General features: G+C 46.0%; 1 protein-coding gene across 1 annotated transcript in view; it reads right to left on the bottom strand.

The window, feature by feature from the left end:
• Positions 1–25,911, bottom strand: part of macrod2 (mono-ADP ribosylhydrolase 2) — a 1,280,596-nt gene that overhangs the window by 70,785 nt on the left and 1,183,900 nt on the right. The window contains exon 11 of the mRNA XM_038806992.1: positions 15,612–15,698. Within this exon, the coding sequence (XP_038662920.1) occupies positions 15,612–15,698 (87 nt within the window). The remainder of the gene's footprint in view (positions 1–15,611; positions 15,699–25,911) is intronic.

The raw sequence follows: 25,911 nt of genomic DNA, 5'->3' as shown, positions 1-25,911 counted from the left end.
GTTTTAAGTGTTGCCTTTGAGCGTTTTAAGGTGATATGTTGTAGTTTCTCTTGGTAAACAGTTTATGGTACCAATGAAACAGCTGCTCCAGTAACCACTTCCATTTCCAGCGGTTGTCCATCCAGAAAAGAAGTGACCCAGCAACGGTTGGTTGCACCAGCGAAGGCCAGTATGTTCAACAACAGTTCATCATCTACATAAGAACATAAGAACTAGGAGCAGGAATAGGCCATCTGGCGCTTCGAGCCTGCTCCGCCATTCAATGAGATCATGGCTGATCTTTTGTGGACTCAGCTCCACTTTCCCACCCTGTGACTCTGGTCCTTTTTCGCGTCTTTGTTGTATCATGTGAGTACTTTTCACTCTATTCAATTTTCCATTTGATGCACTTGGTCCTTGCTTTTTATAGTTCTTGTTTAGAACTTGTTTCTTTCCCCAACACAAACACACACTTTTGAAGTGCCCCTTTTTACCACAATTCCTGCATTTTGCACCTTTTCACCAGCAGACTGCTGCTGCATGACATTGGTGGTAATTGCAAACCTGTGTCTGTGTTCGGGTCTCAGCCAACATTTGATAGATTTTGGAGCTCAAGCTCAATTGTTGCCCTTCCTTAGCTGCTAGACTTCGAAAGCTTTCTCTAGGTCTAATTTTCTTTCTGTTAACAGTCTTTTCTGGATAGCTTCGCTTCTTAGCCACGCACTCGTCTATCTCCAATGGTGTCATTCAAGACATCTCCAAATTCACATAATTTTAGCTAATTTCTTGAAAGCAGCTACGAATTGTTTAATTGATTCACCTTCCTTCCGGTTATGTTTGTGAAATCTGAACCTCTTGGTGATGAAAAACAGGTTTTCAAGCCTGTTTTTCCTGGTTGCACCTGACTTCACAGGAGGTTGAAAGTTTCCCCCCTATTGTATTCAGGAAGGTCAGAATTACTATGTCCACCACAATTTTGTTCACCTGATCAAAGTATTTGAATCTTTCAGTGTATGAGCTTCAGCGCTCGGTGTTTTCATTAAACAGTCCCATGGTGCCAAAGACTCAAGTGTGCCACAAAGTTGTTAGCCCAATATTGCTTCTATTTTTCCTTTCATAAAAGGTAACCCTAATCTCAGGCTGTTTCTGTCCAAGTTTTGCAAGGACTGTTGCAAAACTCACCTAGCTCTCAATTAATTGTTGCAGGGTATTTGTCACTTCACTTGCTACTCACAATAGAGGGAGTACTGTTCCAGAATTTTCCGGGCAGAACAGGTGGCAAGCTTCTTTTCGATGTAGTTTTCTCCAAAATCTGTGTTTAAGTTTCAGTTCCTTCGATGACTGCTCCCCTCCCAATATTTGGCACCTCTCCGTCATCATCTTTGATTATTTAACTGGCTGTAAAGCCAATTCCTGATCATTCAATCTAATTCTTTACCATTTAAGGTCAGTGGTTCAACCTTTTCAATGAATATGCCTTTTCACAGTATCTTGTAAATACAGTTGTTTTTCTGGTACACCATCAGAAAGATGTAGAATGTGCATTAATTTCCACTTGCTAACAAATTGTTCTGATATGCTTTGAATGGTCAACACGATTCACATGAATCCAGAACTACAGATTTTACTCTCACATACTGGACTCCCTGAAGGCCTTGCCATGCAGTGGGTGGTGACCTTCCCTCTGTGCCAGAAGCTCTGGGCTCACGTCCCACTGCAGGATTTGATGGCGAGGGCAAGTGGGTGATTATCAACCTGTAAATCCTTTCAATACAGGTGGTAAGAGTCTCCTGGTCAGCCATGCTTGATGTGGTGGCAGACCTCAAGCTATAGCCTCTGGTGAGAGGCTAGCTATAGAAGCAGACAAAAGCAGATGATTTGACAGCTTCATGTGCTAAAAGGCATGGGGGAAAGACAACTGAGCATCTCCCGGTTCTGGTCACTGAGGTTCATGTATTATAAATATATCACAACAGTTTGGGCAGCACGGTAGCATAGAGGTTAGCACAGTTGCTCGACAGCTCCAGGGTCCCAGGCTCGATTCCCGGCTGGGTCACTGTGCGGAGTCTGCACATTCTCCCCGTGCCTGCGTGGGTTTCCTCCGGGTGCCCCGATTTCCTCCCACAGTCCAAAGATGTGCAGGTTAGGTGAATTGGCCATACTAAATTGCCCTTAGTGTCCAAAAAGGTTAAGTGGGGGTTATGGGGATAGGGTAGATACGTGGGGTTGAGTAGGGTGCTCTTTGTAAGGGCCGGTGCAGACTCGATGGGCCCAATAGCCTCCTTCTGCAGTGTAAATTCTATGATCTATGAGTTGCACTGGAGGCCAAATGAATTAACCCTGTTCCTATTTCTTACATTTTTAAATGTGCTGTTTTCATATAAAGCGAATCGAAATGAAAATAGCAACTATGCACAACTGTGGCGCTGGTGGATAACATGAGACAATCGGATCGATACAGCAATCATGGCGCAAGTACCCACCGAGACCTGCACATAAACAGCAGTGCTCACTTTGTTACAGAAGAATGAATGTTGGTGAATTCAGCAGGGTCAGCTCATTAATATACTTAGCATAAGATTCCTGAGCATTTCGCCTGAGCCGAGGATGCTAAATAATTGGTTGTGGAGCTGCTGCCTTGAGTTACAAGCAGCTGACTTTTATTTCGCAGAAGTTATCAAGCCTTGCTTGCATCGAATATTCTGTCGGGAATTGTAGGGAGAGCTCCGCAGGCTTCCTGGCTGCACTGATAATCCAGAGAACGCAAGTTCAATTCCTATCATCACAGCTTGAGAATTGAAGTTAACATTTCTCAGTTTCAGTTCAGCATGGAAAGTGCAAATCAGACCAGCCTTCATCTTACTGAATGGCAGAGCTGGTTCGAGGGGCCGAATGGCCTACTCCTGCTCCTATTTCATATGCTTCTGTTAGATTTTAAAGAAAAAGGAAACAGAACAATAAACTGCTTGTATCAGTGGAATTGGATTGTTGTATATTGGACAGGATGTAGGATAGTGGTCAATTTATTATTTCCCACATTCTTACAGCAAATTTTCACCTACGATTGAGTTTGTAGCACTCTCATCTCACACTCAGAAGATTCCAGGTTTGAATCCCACCCCAGGGCTTTGGCACAGAAATCAAGGCTGATACTTCAGTGCAATATAAAGGGAGTGCTGCATTGTTAAAGGTTTCGTATTCAGGTGAGAAGGTAAACCTAGGCTCCATCGACCCCCACTTAATAGACCTGCAAAGTTATTGATTTGCAGAACAAAGTAATAGTTCTCTTCTTTTAAAGCAGTAGGTTTGCCTTCTGCTTGGCATAGGCCAGGGCAAGCAGTCTGAGGGAGATGATATCTAAGAACCAATGGGGTAGAGATTGGGCTGTGGAAGCAGTGTGCCTAGCTGCAAACCAAGAAGCTGACAGATTGTCAAGACATTGGATCTTGGGCCGCAGCTGAATTATTGGCACCGGCTCCATCACCAGAGGCAGTTCACCCATTCAGGAAAATCTGTCTCGCTGGCCCTCGGATTGGGGGGTGATTGGAGTGGGTGAAGGCTGTGAAGGGGGGAAGATTGTGACACCTGTGGAACTGAGAGGAGCGCTACTGCCCGTCCTGAACCCCACAGGAGGATTTTATAAAGTGTGCCCATTTATAATGTCTGATGAGACCTCTGGGCTCATCAGATTCTTGTTGTTAGTTATCCAAAACTGATTATGAAAAGGCCGTCAACGGGCCTGGGCCCTTCATTAACATATTCAAACTGCCTGATGCCAGCTTTACATCCGATAAAGACAGGACGCAATTCTCTGTCCCGCCAGCCCCGTTTTACGGCGCGGCCCGCCTCCGCCAGGAGCAGGATTCTCCATTCCCGCAGCCGGCCAATGGGGTTTCCCATTGTGGCCACTCACGCCATCGGGAAACCCACGGGCGTGGGAGCACTGCTGGCAAAGCGGAGGATCCCGCTGACAGAGAATCCCGCAGAGGGTTCCACAAATGTCGTGAGGGACAATTGGGGAAATGGGGCAGAACACATATATTTCTACCACAGTGCGTCTGTGGACAGAATGAAGCAATTAAAAATCAATCTGCCTCTTGGTTCAGACATGTACTGGTTTCAAGGTCAGGCTAGATTCCACCCCATCGCTTCTCAGATCTGCCTTTGAAAACCTACGTTGGCCTCTGAGAAACAGGGCGAGTACCTGGTGGATTAAATTGGTACTAAGCAGAAATCTGTAAATCATTTAACTTTGTGGAAACTCCAGGGACAGAAAGCAGGGAAAGCATATTGAAACATCCACAGTCTTTGGGAGCATAGTTCTCTGATCTCGTCTTCAGAAACAGCGGGTTCTACAATTTTCGTTTTCGTGACTAAAGTACCTGTTTCAGTTATATCACTGCTGTAGGGCTCATGTGTATGAGGAACAGGATGGAGGATATTGCAATCAATAGGTATTGAAGCAATAATTTAACACAGTACAACAGACAAGAAGAGATTGTACCTCAGCCATAAACATAAGCGACAACAAATGACAAAGTATACACTGATGCAGCGACTACAAGACTTACACAAAAACATAACTGATCCAATCAATTGCTCAATATCCTCCTGCTTTAAATCGTCTTGTAACACAATGGATCTTGTATGAAAAAAGTGCCATAAAACAAAAACTGAATCCACACAGCAACTAGATAGATTTTAAAGGTTATTAACACCCACCCAACAAAATAAGCTGTACATAGTGGTACCACTATTCCCAGTCAGAATGGAGCCAATCAGGAGACTGTGCTGGTATAAGTGAGCAGGATTGATGTCACGCACATGATATCTATTGGCCATTCTATCCTCCACTCACTGCATTTTCCTGTAAAATAATCACCCCGTTTTTATTGGGAGAAGTTGCTGCAGTTTTGGTCAGGAGTTCAGTTTGCTACAGTTTGGAGAGGCCAATAAATAGACTCAGTTTGCTGTAAAATTGATTGCTATGAGTTCCACCCACCTCTAACTCACCAGCAGATATGGTGGTGCTCTGCAATATTAAGCCCATATTAATTTTAAAAGGGGAATTCGTTGAGAGATTTGGGGCGGAATTCTCCGCTCCCCACGTGGTGTGGGAGAATCATGGGAGGGCCTCCCGACATTTTTTACGCCCCCCTGGCGCCCCCAGCGATTCTCCAACCCCCACTTTTATTTCTCCGAGCCCGATGGGCCGAGCGGCCGGCCCTTCACACCCGTTTCACCACGGCAGCAACCGCACCTGGTCGCTGCATTCGTGAAACGGGCGCCAGATGCCCGATTTGGACGGGAGCACCGCGACTGTGCTCGGGAGGGGATGCTGGCCCGCGATGGGTGCCCACCGATCGTCGAGCCAGCGTCCAAAACGGATGCACTCTTTCCCCTCCGCAGCCCGGCAAGATCAAGCCGCCACGTCTTGCCGGGTGGCGGAGGAGAAAGACGGCACCGCGCATGTGCGGGTTTGTGCCGTCTGCGTGCTGATGTCATCCGCGCATGCGCAGGTTGGAACCGGCAACCCGCGCATGCACGGATGACATCAGAAAAGCGCCGTTTCCGCGTAATTTCCGGCGCGACAAGGTCGCGGCTGGGAACGACGGGGGCCTGCTTCTAGCCCCCTGGGGGGGGTGAATTAGCCCCCCTGGGTGGGTGCGGGGAGCGGGCCCCGAGGCCGTCGTGAAGCTCGGCCGATTTCACGACGGCCATCCCGATTTTTACCGGAAGCGGAGAATACCGCCCTTGAAGATCTAGGAGCTCAAAATAACAAAGCGAAGAAAGCAACTGGATTGAAAAGAAATGTTTGGAAACTATTTAAACACACCCTATTCCCAACTCTATCCCAACCTTAATAGCTCTGTCTAATTACCAAATCCTTTAATCATTGATGAGGTAAGGAGAGTTAGGGGAAATGATGGTGTTGTGGTATTGTCAATGGGCTAGAAATCCAGAGACCCAGGCTGATGCTCTGGGAATCCCAGCACCACACCTGGCCAAATTTAAATGCAATTAATTTTTTTAAATTCTGGAATTAAAAGTTAGGCCTGGATTAGCGCTTATATTCGTGTCAGGCAGGTTTGGTGATGGGACCGCAAAATATCACACTTTACGACAGCGTAAACGCAATTGTCCCCTCCCCCTGTTGGTGACAGGGTGTTTTTCCCAACGTTGAGCATCATTATAATAAATTACCATCATTGTTAGAGCCCTATGTCGGAATCATCCGCTCCCCACCGGCACAAATCCATTCATGAGCATGGTGGCAGACGCCCGTGAACAACACAGCAGCACAGTGGTTAGCACTGTTGCTTCACAGCTACAGGGTCCAAGGTTCGATTCCCGTCTTGGGTCTCTGTGCGGAGTCTGCACGCTCTCCCCATGTCTACATGGGTTTCCTCCGGGTGCTCCACTTTCCTCCCACAGTCCAAAAATGTGCAGATTTGATGGATTGGCCATGCTAAACTGTCCCTTTGTGTCCAAAAAGGATAGGTGGGGTTACGGGGATACGGTGGAGGTGTGGGCCTAAGTGGGGAGTTCTTTCCAAGGGCTGGTGCAGACTCGATGAGCTGAATGGCCTCCTTCTGCACTGTAAATTCCATGATTCTAACCACAATTCTCTCGAAAAGCGTGCACCTTGAGAGTAGACTTCGCAGGGAGGCTCAGGTGAGTGCAGCGCTTACAGTTGAGAGGATCATGTCCGGGCGCCCCCCCCCCCCCCCCCCCCCCCCCCATGGCACTGCCCAGGTACCTCCTTGCATTGCTCAAGCAGTGCCCAGATAGTGCCAGGGTAGTACCCAGGAAGCATCAGTGTGTAGTGCCTGGGGAAGTGTTGGGGGTGTGGTGGTGGGGGGGGGAGAACAGATGTTCCAGGGTGAACTGATTTGCTCGCTCTGTACTGTGGGGCAGCCTTGAGAAATGTGCCCCAATCCTCAGCTGCCTATGTTGATAACAGGGTGGCAAATCAGAGACTCTCACACCAGTGATACATCGGGGAACCCGTGACTTCAAGTGCCATCATCGCCATTGCCACCCGACATCGGCCTTTGCCGATATCGAGGAAAATCCCAGCCTGCGTCTCAGTGGTGGTGACCATAACCTATTATTGATTGTTTTTTCAATCATTTATCATGATTTGATTGATCTGGTTCACTAACATCCCATTTAAGGAAGGAAATCTGCTGTCCTTACCTGGTCTGGCCTACATGTGACTCCAGAACCACAGCAATGTGGTTGACACTTAACTGATCTGGGTGAGAGAAATTTCCCACTCAACTAACGCACTTGCTTGATAAGCATAGCTGAGGTCATGGATACATTCTAGCTTCACGACAGCAAGGGTTGGCAAACGGAGTTTACTCCACCAAACAGGATAGAATTAGCCCTATTCTCTTTGAACATGAGGTAAATGTTTTTGATTTTTTTCATGGAAAGCCAAGAAGATAGGTGTTGAGGGTGGGTGGATAGTGATCCCCGTGGTGTGAAGTGACAGTGGACAAGCCAGCTTCGGTTTCTCCTGGATCTGCCAATCCAAAAAGCAAACATTTCCACAGGACTTTTGTTTGATGGATTCCTCAATGGCTGATTGGTTAGGTCGCTTACTGCCTGGAACCATTAGGTGTGGTGTAATCAAAACGTTCAAAACAGTTTCTAAGTACATCAGAGACCCTGATTCAACTGCTTGGGCAGCCCAGCTCAGGACCCCACTAGCCAAGATGGCAGAGACCAGAGTGACCCAATACCATTTTCAACAACAACACAGCCTGCATTTATATAGCACCTTTATTGCAGTAACGCGCCATTAGTGACCACAGATGAGTCCGAGGTGAGTGGATAAAAATAAATTAGTTTTAATTGCAAATTAATATTATGTGTCATACTCTTCAGATCCCAGTCGGGTCTGAGATGCCAGTTCCAAGACTGGCCGATTTTTACATTAATTGCTCTGTCCATGGACTCCCCGCCACTCAGCGGGGGAGCTCATACTCAATCAGGCTCACGGGGAGACTATTTGTTCCAACCCCGTATGTTTCATGCGGGTTATAACAATGCCCAAGGCACATCGACGGGATTGATTATCCTACAGAACTCAGGCACAATGGGATTTCAGGGCAGGCAGCCAAAGGAGGTCAGTTTAAGTAACATCTTACAGCAGGAGAATGAGGCCAAGTGGGGGAGAGGTTTAGGGAAAGAATTCCAGAGCATCAAGCCCAGGCAGCTGAAGTCACTGCCGCAATAGTGCAGCAATTAAAATCAGGGATGCATAGTGCACCCAAATTGGAGGAGTGCAAAGATCTCGGAATTTAATTCAAAGTATGTGAGTCTCGTTGGCTAGCCCAGTATTCATTGTCCGTGACACGAATAGGGAAGGGTTGAGGCGATGGAAGGATTTGAAAATGGGGAGCAGTGAGAATGTAAAACAATAAAAGACCATTCGGCCCAATGAGAATACACTTCTACACACAGACTTCCAGTGGCGGCCATTCTGTGCGTGGTCACACACAGGGCAACTCCACCTCGAAGGTGTAGACCTGAGCTCTTTTAATTTTGATGGGAAAATATAGTTGAAGATGTGGACGAGAAGTTCCCACCGAGAGTTGCATGTCTGCTGATTATCAGACCTGGCAGAAGAAGATGAAAGACCTGGCTAAGGAACTGGAAGAGACCTGTGGTGCAGTAGCAATTGGAAAAATGGTGGAGGGGGAAGGGTCGTCGCAGGCTGGAAAATCCCAAATGGAGCAGATGATGGCATTTATTAAAGAGGGGTTTTTGCCAACAAAGAAAGGAAATGCAGGAAGACTGATCGAAGGCCATTGACGGAGCGGTATCACCCTTGAAAAGCTCAATGGAGAGGGTCGAGGAGTGCTTGGAGACACAGGGGTCGCAGATCCAGGAGATGTAGAGGGTAATGTCAAACCACAGTGATCGGATGGTGACATTGGAGGCGGAGATGGGGCTCCTGGGGTCCTTTGCAAGTCAGTAAGAGCAAAGGTAGAAGGGCAGGAGAACAGGTCTAGAAGGCAGTACCTGCATATCATTGTCTTGCCTGACGTTGTGGAAGGCACGAGTGCCACATGATACATCTCAAGGATGCTGGTGGGGCTGGTGGCAGAGGGGGTGCTATACTAGAGGTGGACAGAGCGCGCTGATCGGTAAGGCAGAAACCAAGAGCGGGGGAGCCGCCGCGGGCGGTGATTGTGAGGCTCCATACGTTTGTGGAGAACGAGAAGATCCTGCGGTGGGCCAGGGAGAAATAGAACTGTGAATGGGAGGGGAACAAGGTCCAAATATACCAGGAAATTGGAGCGGAGATGGCAAAAAGGCTCACTGGGTTCAACAGGGCAAAGGTGACGCTCTATCGACGGCAGATCAGGCTCGGGGTGCTGCACCCGGTGAAACTATGGGTGACGTTCAAAGGCTGGGAGTACTGAAACCCCAGAGGAGGCCAATGACTTTATTAAAGAGCATAAGCTGGGGGAGAACTGAAATTTGATGGGAGACGGAGGAGTTGGCACAGCGGAGTTTGAGGGTAGCGTGAGGGTTGAATGGTGGGGGGGCTTTTCTTTCTTCTTGAGTGGAGGGATTTTGTTGAGATGACTATTTGTTAAGGGATAATATGTTTGTAAGATGGCAACGGCATCTGCCCCAACAACCTCTCGTCGCCTGTGGTGGTGTCTGTTTTTTGGAGGTGACCTGTGGTTTTGGACATGTTTTTGTTCGGGTCGGGGAGGAGGAGGTCCACAGGTGGCCATTTGCACGGATCAAGGAGGAAGGGGTGGGGGAAGGGATGGAGGGGTAGATAGGCAGAACCTTCAGGCAGGGGCTGCCACGCTGGCAGATAATGCTGGTGAACGGGAATGAGATGGGGGACATGACCGTGGAGGATGGTCGGGAGGGGGAGAGCGAGGTAGTGGGGAAACACGACGTGACAGTGTTGGAGAAGAAGTGTGGTCATGGGCAGAGAAGGGGCTATCTTGGATGGGCCCGGTTCAGGGTGGAATTAAACGGGACAGAATCGGTAAGGGAGGATGGTGGACAGTAGAGGGGAGTGTCCGGTAAGACTCATAACATGGAACGTGCAGGGGCCAAACATGCCGGTGAATAGATCTCGGGTCTTTGCGCACCTAAGGAGTTTGAAAGGTGTGGGCCTTCTATAGGAGACCCACCTCCGGGTGAGGGATCAGGTTAAGTTCAGAAAGGGATGGGTGGGTCAGGTATTTCACTTGGGGTTTGACTTGAAGTTGTGCGGGGGTGCCATTTTGCTGAGTAAAAAGACGGGTGTGAATGTATACGCACCAAACTGGGATGATGTGGGGTTCATGAGGGGCCTGCTGGGAGCGGCCACACATCAGTTCATTATGGGAGGGGACTTTAATTGTGTGCTGGGGCAGAGGATGGACAGGGCAAGCCGCAGGTCAGTGGGAAGGCTGCAGATGGCGAAGGAGCTGGGAGGGTTTATGGAAAGGATGGGTATGGTGGACCCGTGGAGATGTAAGAACCCGGGGGAGAAGGGAGTACTTCTTCTCGCACGTGTACAAAGTATACTTCGCAATTGAGTTTTTTGTGGTGAGCCATTAGAGGGCAGTGAGGGCAGAGTATGCGGGGATTGTAATCAAGGACCACGTGTTGCATTGGCTGGAGGTTTGACTTAGTTCAGTACGGGAGCAGAGGCCGGGATGGAGGTTAGAATCGGGACTGTTAGTGGACAGGAGGTTTTGCAATAAGGTGCAGTCGGTAATTAAGGGCTGCGTGGAGTTGAACCAAAACGGGGAGGTGTCGGCAGCCACATTCTGGAAGGCATTGAAGGCGGTGTTTAAGGGGAGATCATCTCATGCAAGGAAATAGGAAAAGGAGTAAAGAGTATGAATGATTATTGGGCGAGATAATCAAGGTGTTCAGGGAGTATTCGAGGGCCCCACCATGGAGGGATTGACAAAGAGAATGAGGTTACGGGGGCAGTTCGACAGGTTTACGAAGGGAAGGGCGGTCGGACAGCTACGGAGGGCGAGGGCGGTGCAATATGAATATGGGGAGAAGGCGAGCCACATGCTAGACCATCAGCTACATAAGCAGGCCGCGTCTAGGGAAATATTGAGGTTACAGAGAGGGAAGGGAGAGGTAGTGTCGGAGCCGGGAAGATAATTGAGGCGTTTAAGGTATATTATGAGGAATTGCACAGGGCGGATCCGGGGGGTGAGGATGGGAATATGGGGCGGTTCTTGGATGGGTTGGAATTTCCATGGTTGGATGAGGAGAGGAGGCGGGCGCTAGTGGAGTCTCTAGTGCTGGGGGAGGTAATGGAAAGCATAAGAAGGATAAAGTTGGGGAAGGCCCCGCTACCGGATGGTTATCCGGTCGACTCTTATGAAGTGTTTGTGGTGGAACTGGTACCACATCTACTGTGGCATTTAGTGATGTGCTGGAGAAGGAGGAGCTGCCGGAGACAATGACACAGGCGACGATTACGCTAATGCCAAAGAAAGGGAAGGACCCGATAGAATGTGGGTCTTTCAGGCCATATCACTGTTGAAAGTGCTGGCTAAGTTAGTGTCGGGGAGGATGGAAGGATGCGTTCTAGAGTGGTTGCAGAGGATCAAACGGGCTTTGTGAAAGGCAGGCAACACTCGGGTAATGTAAGGCGACTATTGAATGTGATCATGACCCTGTCAAGAGGGCGGGAACCGGAGGTAGTGGTGTCCGTGGACGCGGAGAAAGCATTTGATCGGGTGGAGTGGCGGTACCTGTTCGAGGTCCTGGGAAGGTTTGGGTTTGGGCCAAAGTTTGTGGCGCCGTATGTGGCCCCGGTGTTGAATGTACGGACCAATGAGATGAACTCACAGAGTTTCGTGGAACGAGGCAGGGGTGTCAGCTGTCGCCACTGCTGTTTGCACTAGCAATAGAGCCCTTGGCGATGGCAGAGTGGCAGGAGATTAGGAGGGGGAATAGGGATCATTGGGTGTCACTGTACGCGGATAACCTGCTATTTATTATATGTGTCAGACCTGCTGGAGAGTATGGGAAGGATTATGGGTCTATGAGAGAGATTTACGGCTTTCTCGGGTAATAAATTGAACGTGACGGAAAGTGAGGTGTTCCTTGTGAATGAGTCGGGTCGGGGAGCTAATTTAGGGGGGAGTTGTCATTTAGGGTAGCCAGGGATAGGATTAGATGTATGGGGATCCAGATGACGGGGGAGTGGGCGACATTGAATAAGTGGAACTTAACAAAGCTGGTGGAAGAAATAAAGAAAGACTTTGGAAGGTTTCATGTGGTGAAAATGAATGTCCTGCCAAGGTTCCTATTTAATAATAATATTATAATAATAATCTTTAGGGCAGCATGATGGTGCAGTGGGTAACACTGCAGTCTCAAGGCGCAGAGGTCCCAGGTTCGATCCCGGCTCTGGGTCACTGTCCGTGTGGAGTTTGTACATTCTCCCCGTGTTTGCCTGGGTTTCGCCCCAACAACCCAAAGATGTGCAGGGTAGGTGGATTGGCCAAGCCAATGGAATGGAAAAAATGAATTGGGTACTCTAAATTTACTAAAAAAAAGAATTATAATCTTTATTAGTGTCACAAGTACGCTTACATTAACACTGCAATGAAGTTACTGTGAAAAACCACTAGTCTCCATACTACGGCACCTGTTTGGACACACAGAGGGAGAATTCAGAATGTCCAATTCACCTAACAAGCACGTCTTTCAGGAAACAAGCACCCGGAGGAAACCCACGTATTTATATTCCAGACGTTCACGATTTTTATTCCAAGGGCCTTTTTCCAGAAGTTGGACACAGTCCTTTCAGAGTTTGTATGGGTGGGGAAGATGCCAAGTGTGAAGAAGGCCCTGTTGCAGAGGCAGAGGCTGAAAGAGGAGTTGGGGTCACCGAACCTGCTGCACTACTATTGGGCGGCGAATGTGGAGAAAGTGAGGCGGTGGTAGGAAGGAGAAGGGTTAGACTGGGTTAGGGTGGAGGAGTGCTGTAGAGGCTTCAGCTACAGGGCCATGGTGACGGCGGCGCTGCCGCTGGTATACTAAGAGCTTGGTTACACAGTCCACGATTAGGATGTGGAACCAGCTGAGGAGACACTTTAGAATGGAGGGGATGTCGGTGTTAACACCATTGAGAGAGAACCACGGGTTCAAGTCGGGGGGAGACTAATGGTATTTATAGGAGGTGGAGAGAGGTGGGACTGATGAGGGATTTGTATCTGGAAGTGAGCTTCGCAAGCCTAGAGGAGCTGTGGGAGAGGGTAGAGCTCCCAAAGGGAAGTGAATTCAAGTATTTACAAGTGAGGGACTTTGTATGGAAGGTGCAGAAAAGACGTCCCAGGCTGCCGGAGTATGCCCTTTTGGAACGGTTGCTGCTTCCGGACGTGGAAGGGGAGGATTTGGAACCTATATGGGTGACTGGGAGAGCAGGGGTACACACGTGGTGAGGAACAAGTCAAATGGGAGGAGGGGTTTGGGGGGGTGAGATCGGTTGGGGAGTGTGGAGTGAGGCGATGTGAATTCATCCTCTTTGCGTGTGAGGATGAGTTTTATACAGTTTAAGGTGGTACGCTGGGTGCACATGACTCGGGCGAGGGTGAGTGAGTTCGTCCAGGGAGTGGCAGACGAGTGTGAGAAGTGTGGGCCAGGACCAGCGAACCACGTATATATGTTCTGGAGTTGTGAGAAGTTAGAGAGATACTGGGCGTGAGTGTTCAGGACACTAGCAAAGATTGTGGGAGTGGAGATCGGGCTGGGCCTGATGGTGGCGATGTTTCAGACATCGGAAATGCCGGAGCTGATGGAGGGGAGAAAGGCCGATACTGTGGACTTTGCCTCTCTGGTTGCCTGGCGCAGAATTTTGCTGAAATGGCGGTCGACTATGCCGCCGGGGTGGCGGCCTGGTTTGGGATCTATACGACTTAATTTGGAGAAAATTAAGTTTGAATTGAGGGGTTCAGCGGAAGGCTTTGAGGCATGGTGGGCATTGTCCGTGGCCACGTTTGACAAGTTGTTCGCTGCGGGGGGGGGTTTCCCCTAATTCTTTTTGTTTTGGTATTTTTTGGAGAAGTTTGGAATAAAATATATTTTTAAAAATATCAATGTTTAATGTCGGCAAGTCTTATAATTTCCGCTCAATCGCCCACTTTCCTCTGCATGATGGTGTCACGGTTCCAGCTACCACAGGAACCACCATGCCACACAGAATCATTGCTATTTCTATCTGCCCTCATTATAATTAATCAGGAACAGAAGTTAATGCTATAAATAATATTCAATACCACTCACAATCAGACATTTATTCCAAACAAGAACACAGTTCACTGGAAAAACTCAGCAGGGCTGGCAGCATCTATTAGGACAGAAACGGAGTTGAGTTTCGAGTCCTTTGACTCTTTGTCGGAACCGAAGGGAGGGAGAATGTGTTAGAACTGTAGAAGCTGCAACATAAAGTAGCAACTTTAAGAATAAAATACAGATGTCCTGGTGTGTGTATGTGTGTGTGTGTGTGTGTGTGTGTGGGGGGGGGGGGGGGGGGGGGGGGGGGGGATGCACTGAGCCAATACATTATTTTTAAAAATGGGGTTGGAGGTGAAAGGTCAGAATCTAAAACTGCTGAATGACTGCAATATGCCCAATTGGAAGATGAGATTTTGCTTCTCCAACTTGCGCTGGGCTTCAATGGAACATTGCAGCAGGCCACGGACTGACATGTGGGCATGGGAGCAAGATGCTGGATTACAAATATTCATTCCATATTTTAAATAACTTAACCAACAACGCAGACAAGTTCCACCTTTTCAGAAATCTGTAGAATTATTACTTCTCATTTCATTTCATATTCAAGGCTTAGAGTCATAGACATCTGCAGAACAGAAAAGTCCCTTTGGCCCATGCTTCTGTGCTTGTTACCACATTCATTACCGGATAATAATATTGTTTGCGCTAAATGTTGGATTTCCTTTTCCAGAAATTTGCTTCATGATTTATCTAAATCTTCTCCCCAATGGAAAATGCTCAGTGTTGTGAGCTCCTCTTCATATCTGGAGGACCCTTTTCAATCATCAATGACCAATGAGGCAGTTCGTCAAGGCTTTTTCAACAGGACCTTCCAATCCCACCGCCTCGATCACCCAGAAGGGAAAGGGTAGCAGATGCATGGGAACACCACCACCCATAGGATCTCCTCTAAGTCGCTCAGCACCCTGACCTTGAATTATATTTCCATTCCTTCACTGTTGCTGGGTCAAAGTCCTGGAACTCCTTCCCTAACAGCACTGTGGGTATACCTACACCACATGGACTGCAGTGGTTCAAGAGAGTGGCTCACCACCACCTTCTCAAGGACAATTAAGGATGTGCAACAAATGCTGGTCGAGCCAGCGATGCACCACATCTCACAAATTAATTTGTAAGTGCTGTATGACATGGAATTAAGCATAATGTATGTTTCATGAACAGCTTACAATCAGTTCCAAATACTTCCCCGCCTTTTATAATGACAGTACTGCATTGCAGTTCTCCGTTCCAACAGGCATTACATTTACACTTCCATTTGTAGGATATGAATCTATATACCATGTTATTGGGGTATTGCTTAAGCTTGTATATTGCAGATGAAATTCACCTACCTTCAACCTTATCATCGCTTTTCTGTGATGATTCTTTATTTCTATACTTCTTTGTAGATGGTGAGTTTTCATGCAGATCTTCTTCATCTGGGTAGCAAAAAGAAATCATGCAATAACTAGACCCACGACAAGCTTATCTTTATATTCCCTTAACTGTCATGAACATGAGTTTAGTTGAATCAAGTCTGTTGCTTGTCTACTGTCTGAATGACACAAATCCATGTTATTTTCTAAGTGCCCATGAAGGACACTTCAGCTGATTACTGCTGCAAGAAGTATCTCTTGTAGGCTACTCTGTCAGTCACACTCCCAGAATATAACAACACAGCATTAAACTCTTCATGGAAGCCCTTTTAACATGAAAAACTATAATGCTTCGCCCAGAGAAACAAGTGACTTAAATATCCTGACACATAGGCAACGTATCATTAGAGGCATGAATAAATTATATTATATGTTTTCTGAAACAAATCCCAAAGCATAGTCTGTTACTTCATAGTAACAAAATTCCTGAATAAATGTTTTACTCGACCTTGACTTTCCAAAGCTGGATGAAGATAAACAGATTAATTAAATCTATATCCGGCAAGTTACCAATATGAAGAAAACTGGAAGCAAATGTGCCACTAGATGGCTTTTTGGTGGTACTTTAAAATATTTCTACAGTGTATCAATAATTATATTATCCAATCTAATGAAGTATGATCCGTTTCCTTTCCTTAATTATTTTTTCTTTAGTTGCTCACTACGTTGCTTTGGATTTGAACATAAACATCCGGCTGATGTTCCAGTGCAATATTGAAGGAATGCTGCACTGTCAGAGGTGCTGTCTTTTGGATGAGACCATTAAACTGAGGCCCGGCTACCCCTTCAGTTGGACATAGCCCATGGCATTATTTTGAAGAAGAGCAGACATTTAATGGAGGATCTTAAAAGATCCGAGATGGGAAATGAGGCGGAGAGATTTAAAGAGGGAACAGCAGAGCTTAGGGTCTAACCAGCTGAAGGTATTGCCAGAAATTGTGGAGTGACTAAAATTAGAGATGCTCAGCGGGGCAGAATTGGTTGCAAAGCTAGAGTGGTTTCAGAGATAGGTAGGAGCAAGAGGATGGAGGGATTTGAAAACAAAGATGCAAATTTTAAAATTGAGGCATTGTTGGGCTGATATGGGTCAGTAAGCACAGGGGTGATGATTGGGAGGGACTTGGTGCAAGTTAGGATATGGGTATCACAGTTTCTGATCATCCCAAAAACTATTTTTTTCAGAAGAGTGAAAAAGTGCTGATAGTGAAGACGTGTGGATTGTTATATTCCAGAAAGCCTGTCGGTGAAGGATAGAACTGGAGCCAATCTTCACACACTTTTATAAGCATTTATGTACAGTGTTAGACATTACATGCATACACTTCCTAATGAAACAACAGTTGTGTCTATTAATAGGGGAACAAGTGAATCCCAAGTTAATGCTCACACCCTTTCTGGAATACGCATTCTAATGCTTGCTGTTCTGACAGTCAATAAGAAAAAGATTCTGTAAATTATCATAAAATGCACTGCTGGATGATTGGGTTTTCTGAAGATTTATCCCAGGAGAAATGACACTTAAACAATGATAGGGATTTATTGTGGAAACCTGAAGCTCAATATTTTACTCCAGGCCACATATTTAAAGGCATTATTTGCCTTTCCGCATGAGCAATCGGTCATACGTTTATGAGGGGGAAGATATGATGAACTTATTATGAGATGAGGGGCAAATTCTATGAAGAAAGGTTGAAGAATTTGGGCCAATACCTATTGGAATTTAGAAGAACGAGAGAGGTGATCTTATTTGAAACATCTAAGATCCTGAGAGAACTTGATAGGGTGGATAACGGGAAGTTGGTTCCACTTGTGTAGGAGACGAGAACTAGGGGACACAGTCTAAGACATCTTTTAAGATGTAGATGAGAATTTTTCTCTCTCAGAGGATCATTAGTCTGTGGAATTCTTTTCCCAGATAAGAGTAGAGGCTGGGTCACTGTCTTTATTCAAGGTGGTGTGCTTTCATAAGAAAGCATCCTATCTGGCTGCACCATAGCCTGGTATGGCAACTGCTAGGCCCAAGATCGCAAGAAACTTCAGAGAGTTGTGAACACAGCCCAGTCCATCACACAAACCTGCCTCCCATCCATTGATTCTGTCTACACCTCCTGCTGCCTTGGGAATGTGGGCAGCATAATCAAAGACCCTCCCACCCAGCTTACTCACTCTTCTAACTTCTTCCATCGGATAGGAGATACAAAAGTCTGAGAACACGCACAGATTCCAAAACAGCTTCTTCCCCGCTGTTACCAGACTCCTAAATGACCCTCTTATGGACTGACCTGATTAATACTACATTCCTGTATGCTTTACCCGATGCCGGTGTCTATGTATTCACATTGTGTACCTTGTGTTGCCCTATTATGTATTTTCTTTATCTTTTCTTTTCATGTACTAAATGATCTGTTTGAGCTGCTCGCAGAAAAATACTTTTCATTGTACCTCGGTACACGTGACAATAAACAAATCCAAATCCAATTAGATAGATTTTTGATCGGTAAGAGAGTCAAGGGTTATGGGAGGCAGATGGCAAAGTGGAGCTGAGACCACAACCACATTAGCCGTGATCTTATTGAATGGCAGAGCAAGCTCGCATAGCTGAGTGGCGTACTCCTGCTCCTTGACCCTATGTTCCTTTGTTCCTATGCCACCATTGGTCCTGGGACTTAACAAAAAGTGGACAGATTTCCCGAGCCCCTCCTTTAGAAACCTGGATATCAGAGGTGGTTCTTGGATGAATTTTCATTCTCAAGGAAATGGAAAGCTAGAACACTTCCGAGATAAACTCTAATGTGGCTGGGTTTGGGGCTGTGCTTAAACAAGTGTTACAGATAAAACAGGATTGTTACAATGTCAGAGTTTATAGCTGCACAGTCAATCCTCCTGCAGAAAATAAATCTCTTCTGCTTGACCTTATATGCCTGACAAATAGCAGTGAAGATGCTCACTTGACAATTGCTTCTAATAAGAGTAGAAGCACGTTTACAATGTCTTAGGCATAAATGGACTTGATTTCATCATCATTCCACAACAGTGGATTTGACATCTGGGGGCACTTAAACATATTGAAAAATCTTGATGAGTGCAGTCGTTGGCAGGATTTTGTGGCCCCACTGCTCCTGCCTGAAGTCAACGGACTTTTCACTGCTCTCTGAATTTTCCAGTCCCGCCCATGATAATTCTCACCATAGGTGGGACCGGAAAATCCCAGCCAGTGGATGTTCACGGATTTTAAAGAATTCTCTGTATTTGAGGCAATGATCTTTATAGGATTGTTTTTTTTCCTGAGAAACAAGCGGTTAAACATTAAGCAGTGAGCTTGCAATCTACAATATTCTTGAGGGGGAAGTTGGATCTCCCTGCCAACTTTGGGTGCAGTCACAGGACAGGTGTGTTCTGTTCATGTCTGGTTCTAAAAGCATTCCATTTGTCGACCCTGGAGTTAAATGGCCATTTCTAAGAGGGCGGTGTTTGACATCAGGGTGAGGGATAGTACAGTAAACAGCAACTATTTATAACTTATCCCCTTTGTGATCAAGTCACAGCTTATGCTGACTCTCCAGTGACCTCCATCCATCCATATACTAATATTGGGTGTCATAGGCTGAAAAGCTGAGTCTCCAAGAAAATTGATGATGACAGTCTCTGAAATGGAAGTCTAGTATTATTTCGCAACATAAGTAACATGTTCCCCAGAGGGAAATTTTATATGTAGCCGATTCCCTGTGCATTGCCCTCAAATAGAGTTGGGTGTGTAGATAATTGGTCATTTTTTATTTCACTTTGGCACAGAGGCTGTGGGACCAGAAAATCCATTCCATGATATAAGATAGTTCTTAGCTTGTGCAGATTTACCTCAGAGGGAGGGTGGAAGCAACAGCCATTAACCATAGTATACAGTGAAAAGGATCCAGCCACTTAAAAAAAAATCATTGACAGGATGGGGGCATTGCCAACCCCTGATTGCCCTTGCGGAGGTGGTGGTGAGCTGCCTTCTTGAATACCGTTGAGTGGTTTGATAGGCCATTTCAGTGGGCAGTTAAGAGTCAACCACATTTCTGAGGATCCGGAGTCACTCATATTGACCAGACCAGGTAAGGAAGACATATTTCTTTCTTGAAAAGACAGGAGCGAACCAGATGGGTTTGTCCGACAATCCAGTGGTTCCATGGTCATCGTCCCTGACACAAACCTTTCATTCCAGATTTAGTTAATTAAGTTAATTAAAATTCCCCAAGCTGCCGGGGCTGAGATTTGAACTCATGTCTCTGAATCAATAGTACAAGCCTCTGCATTACTAGTCCAGTGACGTAACCACTATGCCATTATGCACCTGAAAGTGCCTGTTGATAGAAACCAAAAAGAGGGCAAAGCAAGTTTGGAGACCAGGAAATGAAACTGGTGGAGCAACAGTGAGGCAGCTTGTGAATTGGGGGTGCTTTTGTAGAAAGTCAGTCTTAAGTGGTCCATCGATTTGAGGTCCCGCATGTGAGAAGAAGTGTCAGCTGGGGCTCTGTTGGCAGCCCCATGGCCTCTCAATCACAAGGATCTGGGTTAGAGACCCACTCCAGGACTCGAGCACTAAAAAGCCCGAGGCAGAAACACTAGTGCAGTACCAAACGTGTCCTGCCCTGTCAGAGGTGCTAACTTTTGGGTGAGCCATTAAACCAAAGTCCAACCCAATGGCATTATTCTGAAAAGGAGCGGGGGTGTTTCTTCTTTCTGATGTCTTGGCTAATATTCATCCCTCAAACAACAGTGGTCAATATCACATTGCTGTTCGGGGGAGTTGGCTGTGTGAAATTGGCTGCCATGGTTCCTAAACTGCAACAGTGGTTACATTTCAAAAAAGTACTTCATTGGCTGTAAAGCACTTTGAAATGTTTGGCGGCCATGAAAAGTGCTGAATAAATCTTTACTACTTTTAGAAAAACACCAAATCTGGCAGGAAGTTCAGCCCTATGGCCCACAGAGAGTTGTAATCAAAGCAATGTGGTTAATTCTGGTATTTGTTGTTCAAATGTTCAGACAAATGAGGTTTCCTACGTCTAGCAGCAGATGGTATTAGCCAGACAAAAGAATTTTTTGCAGGTTAAATGACCTCGGGCATTGCTACAGAACTAAAAGCACAGTCTGATGACTGAAAGCATGCTGTAATAAATCTTCTGGGTACATGTTTTTGTGCACAATTTCCCACGCAGACAGTGACAGCTTCGCTAAAACCAATCTGCGTACCTGAGTGACATCTTTAAGAGGGGGTCTAAGTGAGCAAATTGGTCTTTTGATTAGTGAAGACACTTGAAGTGGGGGGTTTCTTTACGGCAATCTAAGGTATTTAGCATCCGATTCTGTTCGCACACTGGGAGAGGTTCTGAAATGTGTACAGAGCAAATATTAGAAGATTCAAGGGGGCTTTTAGGTAGAGTATTTCGCAATGTAAAACACCAACAACATGAACTGCCAAGCAGTTTAGGAAAACAATGCTGGTTTAGCACACTGGGCTAAATCGCTGGCTTTTAAAGCAGATCAAGGCAGGCCAGCAGCACGGTTCAATTCCCGTACCAGCCTCCCAAACAGGCGCCGGAATGTGGCGACTAGGGGCTTTTCACAGTAACTTCATTGGAGCTTACTCGTGACAATCAGCAATTTTCATTTTTCATTTCATGTGGTGAAACAGCAGAGGGAGAAAATGATAGGAAATCACGTGATACCCAGACACCTTTCTGAAGTCAGTATAACGTTGTCCAATGTCACAGCCAGCAGCTACAGAACGAGAGATCGGATTTTCATGCGTATATCACCAAAGGGACACAATTGGTCCTTAATGGTAACGCAAACCCAGTCGGCTTGTTTTCCCAACTTTCTTTTCCATGAACCCCAACATTTTGGCAACTTGTCATCTGTTTTGTCTCATCATCAATTTTAACCTCCGAGCAAAAGCCGAGCATGAAAGCTGAACGGTGACACACTGAATTGAGATTGTGAAACGCATCAAAGCCAATCACAATCTTGGATGTCAAACATAACTCTGTTACTTCACCACTGGCCAAAACCCAGCTCAAGTGGTGAAATGGAGAAGTTGACAATTAAATTGCAGCTCCTCATCAACCGATTTCAATTAGTCATTAAAAGTCAACTCTCATCTGCTGTGTCAGCTGGAAACCATATTGATAATACCCCTGCAAATGTTGCTTTGTGAAATAGAATTAGGAATACACACTTGTTTCTGCCTCCTTGTTTTTGACAAGTTAAAGTTGCACTTGACTTTAAGTGGTAGATGAAATTAATGCAGGGAAGTGTGAAGTTTTTGTAGGGAGAGGAGGGTGAGGCAACATAAAAAGTGCAATTCTAAAGGGCGTGCAGGAACAGGAGAACCATGTGTAGATAAATTGTTCAAGGTGGCAGGGTGAGGTTCACAGAGGTGTAAAAAAGCACATGGGATGATATGTTATTTAAATAAGGGATTTATAAATAAAATACAAAAAAGGAAGTTACCTGTATAAACCACTGATTAGACCTCAATTGGTGCATTGTGTCCAATTCTGGGCAGCACACATTTAGGAAGATGTGATGGCATTGGGGAGTGTGCAAAATGAGAATAGTTCCAGCAACAGGAACTTCAGTTAGGTGGATAGGTTGGAGAAGCTGGCGCTGCTCTCCTTGCAGAAGAGAAGTTTGAGAGGAGATGTGATAGAGGTACAGTATTCAGGGTGTTCTGGGATAAACGTCCCAATGGTGGAATGGATTGAGAACCAGAGGGCACAGATTTAAGGTGATCAACAAAAGAAGCAATGGCGACGTAAGGATAAACCTTTTTATGCAGCAAGCATTTGAGATCTGGGATGTGATGCTGGCGAGTGCAATGGTGGCAGATTCAATTGAGGCTTTCGAAAGAGAATTGGATCATTATCTGAAGAAGAAACATTTGCAAGGCTATGTGGAAAAGGTGACGGAGTGGCATTAAATGAATTGCTTGAATAGAGAGCCAGCACAAACCTGACTGACCAAATGGTCACCTCCTGTGCTGTAACAGCTCTATGATTCTTTCTAAGATGGTGTTCCCGTGAACTTACTATCCTTGTTTTTCTATGTGGTCGAGATTGCGGGTTTGGAAGATGCTGCCGAGAGGCATGGTGAGTCGCTTAATGCATCTATTAGATGGCACGCACTGTTGCCTCTGTGTGCTCGTCACAGAGGGAGTGAATGTTTATGATAATGGATGGGGAACAGATTAAATCGGCAGCTTTGTCCTGGATGATGTCAAACTGCTTGAGTGTTGTTGGAGCCGCAATCATCCAGGCAAATGGAAAGTATTCCATTACACACCTGTGGATCTGGGTGTCCTGGTACTTGAATCACAAAAAGTTAGTATGCAAGTATAGCAAGTGATTAGAAAGGCACTTTATTGCAAGGGAAATGGAATATAAAGGTAAGGACGTTTTGCGAGATGTACAGAGAATTGTGGAGACAACATTTGGAGTACTGTGTACAGTTTCGGTCTCCTTATTTAAGAAATTATAAATGTGTTAGAAACAGTTCAGAGAAGATTCATTTGACTGATAGCTGGGCTTGACGAGTTATCTTCTGAGGAGAAGGTGGACAGGCTGGACCAGTATCGATTAGAGTTTAGAAGAATGAGAAATTATCTTCTTGAAACATACAAGATCTTGAGGGCAATAGGCAGGGTGGATGCTGAAAGGATGTTTCCCTTCATGGGGGAGTCTGGAACTAGGGGACACATTTTAAAAATAAGGGGTCTCCCGTTTAAGAGGGAGATGGGGAGACATTTTTTTCTCTCAGAGGGTCATGAATCATTGGAATTCTCTTCCCAGAGAGCGGTACAGGCAGGGTCAATGAATGTTTTTACAGAGAGGTAGATTCTTGACTAACAAGGGAGTCAAATGTCAGATTACTACCTGAACGGTTGTAAATTGGGAGAGGGGAGTGTGCAGCGGGTCCTGGGTATCCGAGTGCACCATTCGCTGAAGGTAAGCATGCAGGTGCAGCAGGCGGTAAAGAAGGCTAATAGTATGTTGGCCTTCATTGTGAGAGGTTTCAAGTGCAGGAGCAGGGATGTGTTGTTGCAATTATACAGGGCCTTGGTGAGGCCACACCTAGAATATTGTGTGCAGTTTTGTCTCCATTTCAGAGGAAGGATGTTGTTGCTCTCGAGGGAGTGCAGCAAAGTTTTACCAGACTGATTCCAGGGATGGCGGGACTGTCATATGACGAGAGATCGACTAGGTTAGGATTGTTCTCGCTGGAGTTCAGAAGAATGAGGGGGGATCTCATAGAGTCTTATAAAATTCTAACGGGACTAGACAGGGCAGATGCAGGGAAGATGTTCCCGATGGTGGGTGGGTTCAGAATCAGGGGTCACAGTCTGAGGATTCAGGGTAAACCATTTCGGACAGAAATGAGGAAACATTTCTTCACCCAAAGAATGGTGAGCCTGTGGAATTCATTACCACAGGAAGTTGTTGACGCTAAAACATTAAATATATTCAAGAGGCGGCTAGATATAGTACTTGGGGCAAATGGGATCAAAGGTTATGGGGAGAAAGCAGGATTAGGCTATTGAGTTGGATGATCAGCCATGATTGTGATAAATGGCGGAGCAGGCTCGAAGAGCCAAAAACCTCCTCCTGCTCCTGTCTTCTATGTATCTATGTTATCGAATGGGACTTTGGAGTCAGGGCCACGATCAAATCAACCAAATATTATTGAACGGCAGAGCAGACTCGATGAACCAAATGGCCTACTTCTGCCTATATCTTTTGGTCTTATTGAATGGCGAAACAGGGTCAAGGGGCCAAACTGCCAACTACTGCTCCTAATTCATATGTTTGTATGTTACCACTGCAGGATTCCCCACTCTGACCTGCTCTTGTAGCCACAGTGTTTATACGGCTTACTAACCAATCGCCTGCGTACTTCTAGAAGTGTGAAAAGCTGTAATCACAGGAGTATACTATGGGCAGAGGTATCAGTAATGGGCAAGTGTTGATTGCTCAGGGGTAACATTATTATTTTAAGCAAAGTGAGAACATTTCTAACATATTGGGAGTGCAATTAGGACAGTATAGCAGTAAATAAATCATTAACTTATGAACAACTTTAATTTCCTCCCTTTTGTCACACTTTTGCACAATATGTACATTTAAACAGATTTTCTTGGTTACTGTAGGCTGACCCTCGAAATAGTTGTTTTTGAAAGGTAATTTATTTGCTGCAGACAAGAATGTAATTCATTTACTCACCCCGGAGGGCTGGGGAAAAATGAATTTTCACTGAAGTCATCAATTCTGCTGTGCCAAGCAAACCGGTATTTAGTGGACAGGCTGCAAATAGAATCTTAGAATGATACAGCACAGAGGAAGGCCAATCGATCTGTCATGCCCGTACTACCTCTCTGAAATGTTGTCCAATTTAATCTCGCACCTCAGCTTTCTCCCCATAACCCTGTAATTCAGCCCTCTTCGAGTGACCAGTTACCTTTTAAAAAGTCCAATGGACCCTCTTGATTCTCCAACCCTATCAGGTTATGTGTTGTGTCCCAGATCCTGATGCTGTGTGTGACGGAATTTCTCCTCTTTCTGCACCTTGTTCCTTTGCTAAGTATTTTAAATCTATCACCGTGTGGCTGGATTGAAATCCTGGGACTCTCTCCCAAACAGCACAGTGGGTGTACCTATAGCACACGGACAGCAGTGGTTCAAGATGGCGGCTCACCACTGCCTTTTCAAGCAAAATTAAGGATACGCATTAAATCCCAGTGTCACTGACATTCCACAAATGAATAAGGGAACATTTTTCATGAAATGGACAAATAGTGGGTTGTGGGGCAACGGTTGTGATGTTAATTCCTGTCTGCTATGAGCAGCACGGTGGCCAAGTGAGTAGCACCGCTGCCTCACGGCGCCGAGGTCCCAGGTTCGATCCCGGCTCTGGGTCACTGTCCGTGTGGAGTTTGCACATTCTCCCCGTGTTTGCGTGGGTTTCGCCCCCACAACCCAAAAAGATGTGCAGGATAGGAGGATTGGCCATGCTAAATTGCCCCATAATTGGAAAAAATGAATTGGGTACTCTAAATTTTTTTATTTAATTTCCTGTCTGCCAAGTGGAAAGTGGGCAAAAAAGGGCATTAAAATCTGAGTGGCACTTATGTTGTGTGTTCATTTACCCCACTGTGCCCCCCTGCCCCGCTCTTTATTGG

The sequence above is a fragment of the Scyliorhinus canicula genome, chromosome 1 (assembly GCF_902713615.1).
Source record: "Scyliorhinus canicula chromosome 1, sScyCan1.1, whole genome shotgun sequence".
Taxonomy (NCBI): domain Eukaryota; kingdom Metazoa; phylum Chordata; class Chondrichthyes; order Carcharhiniformes; family Scyliorhinidae; genus Scyliorhinus; species Scyliorhinus canicula.
The sequence above is the reverse complement of the archived record's forward strand: the minus strand, read 5'-3'. Positions and strand labels throughout refer to the sequence as shown.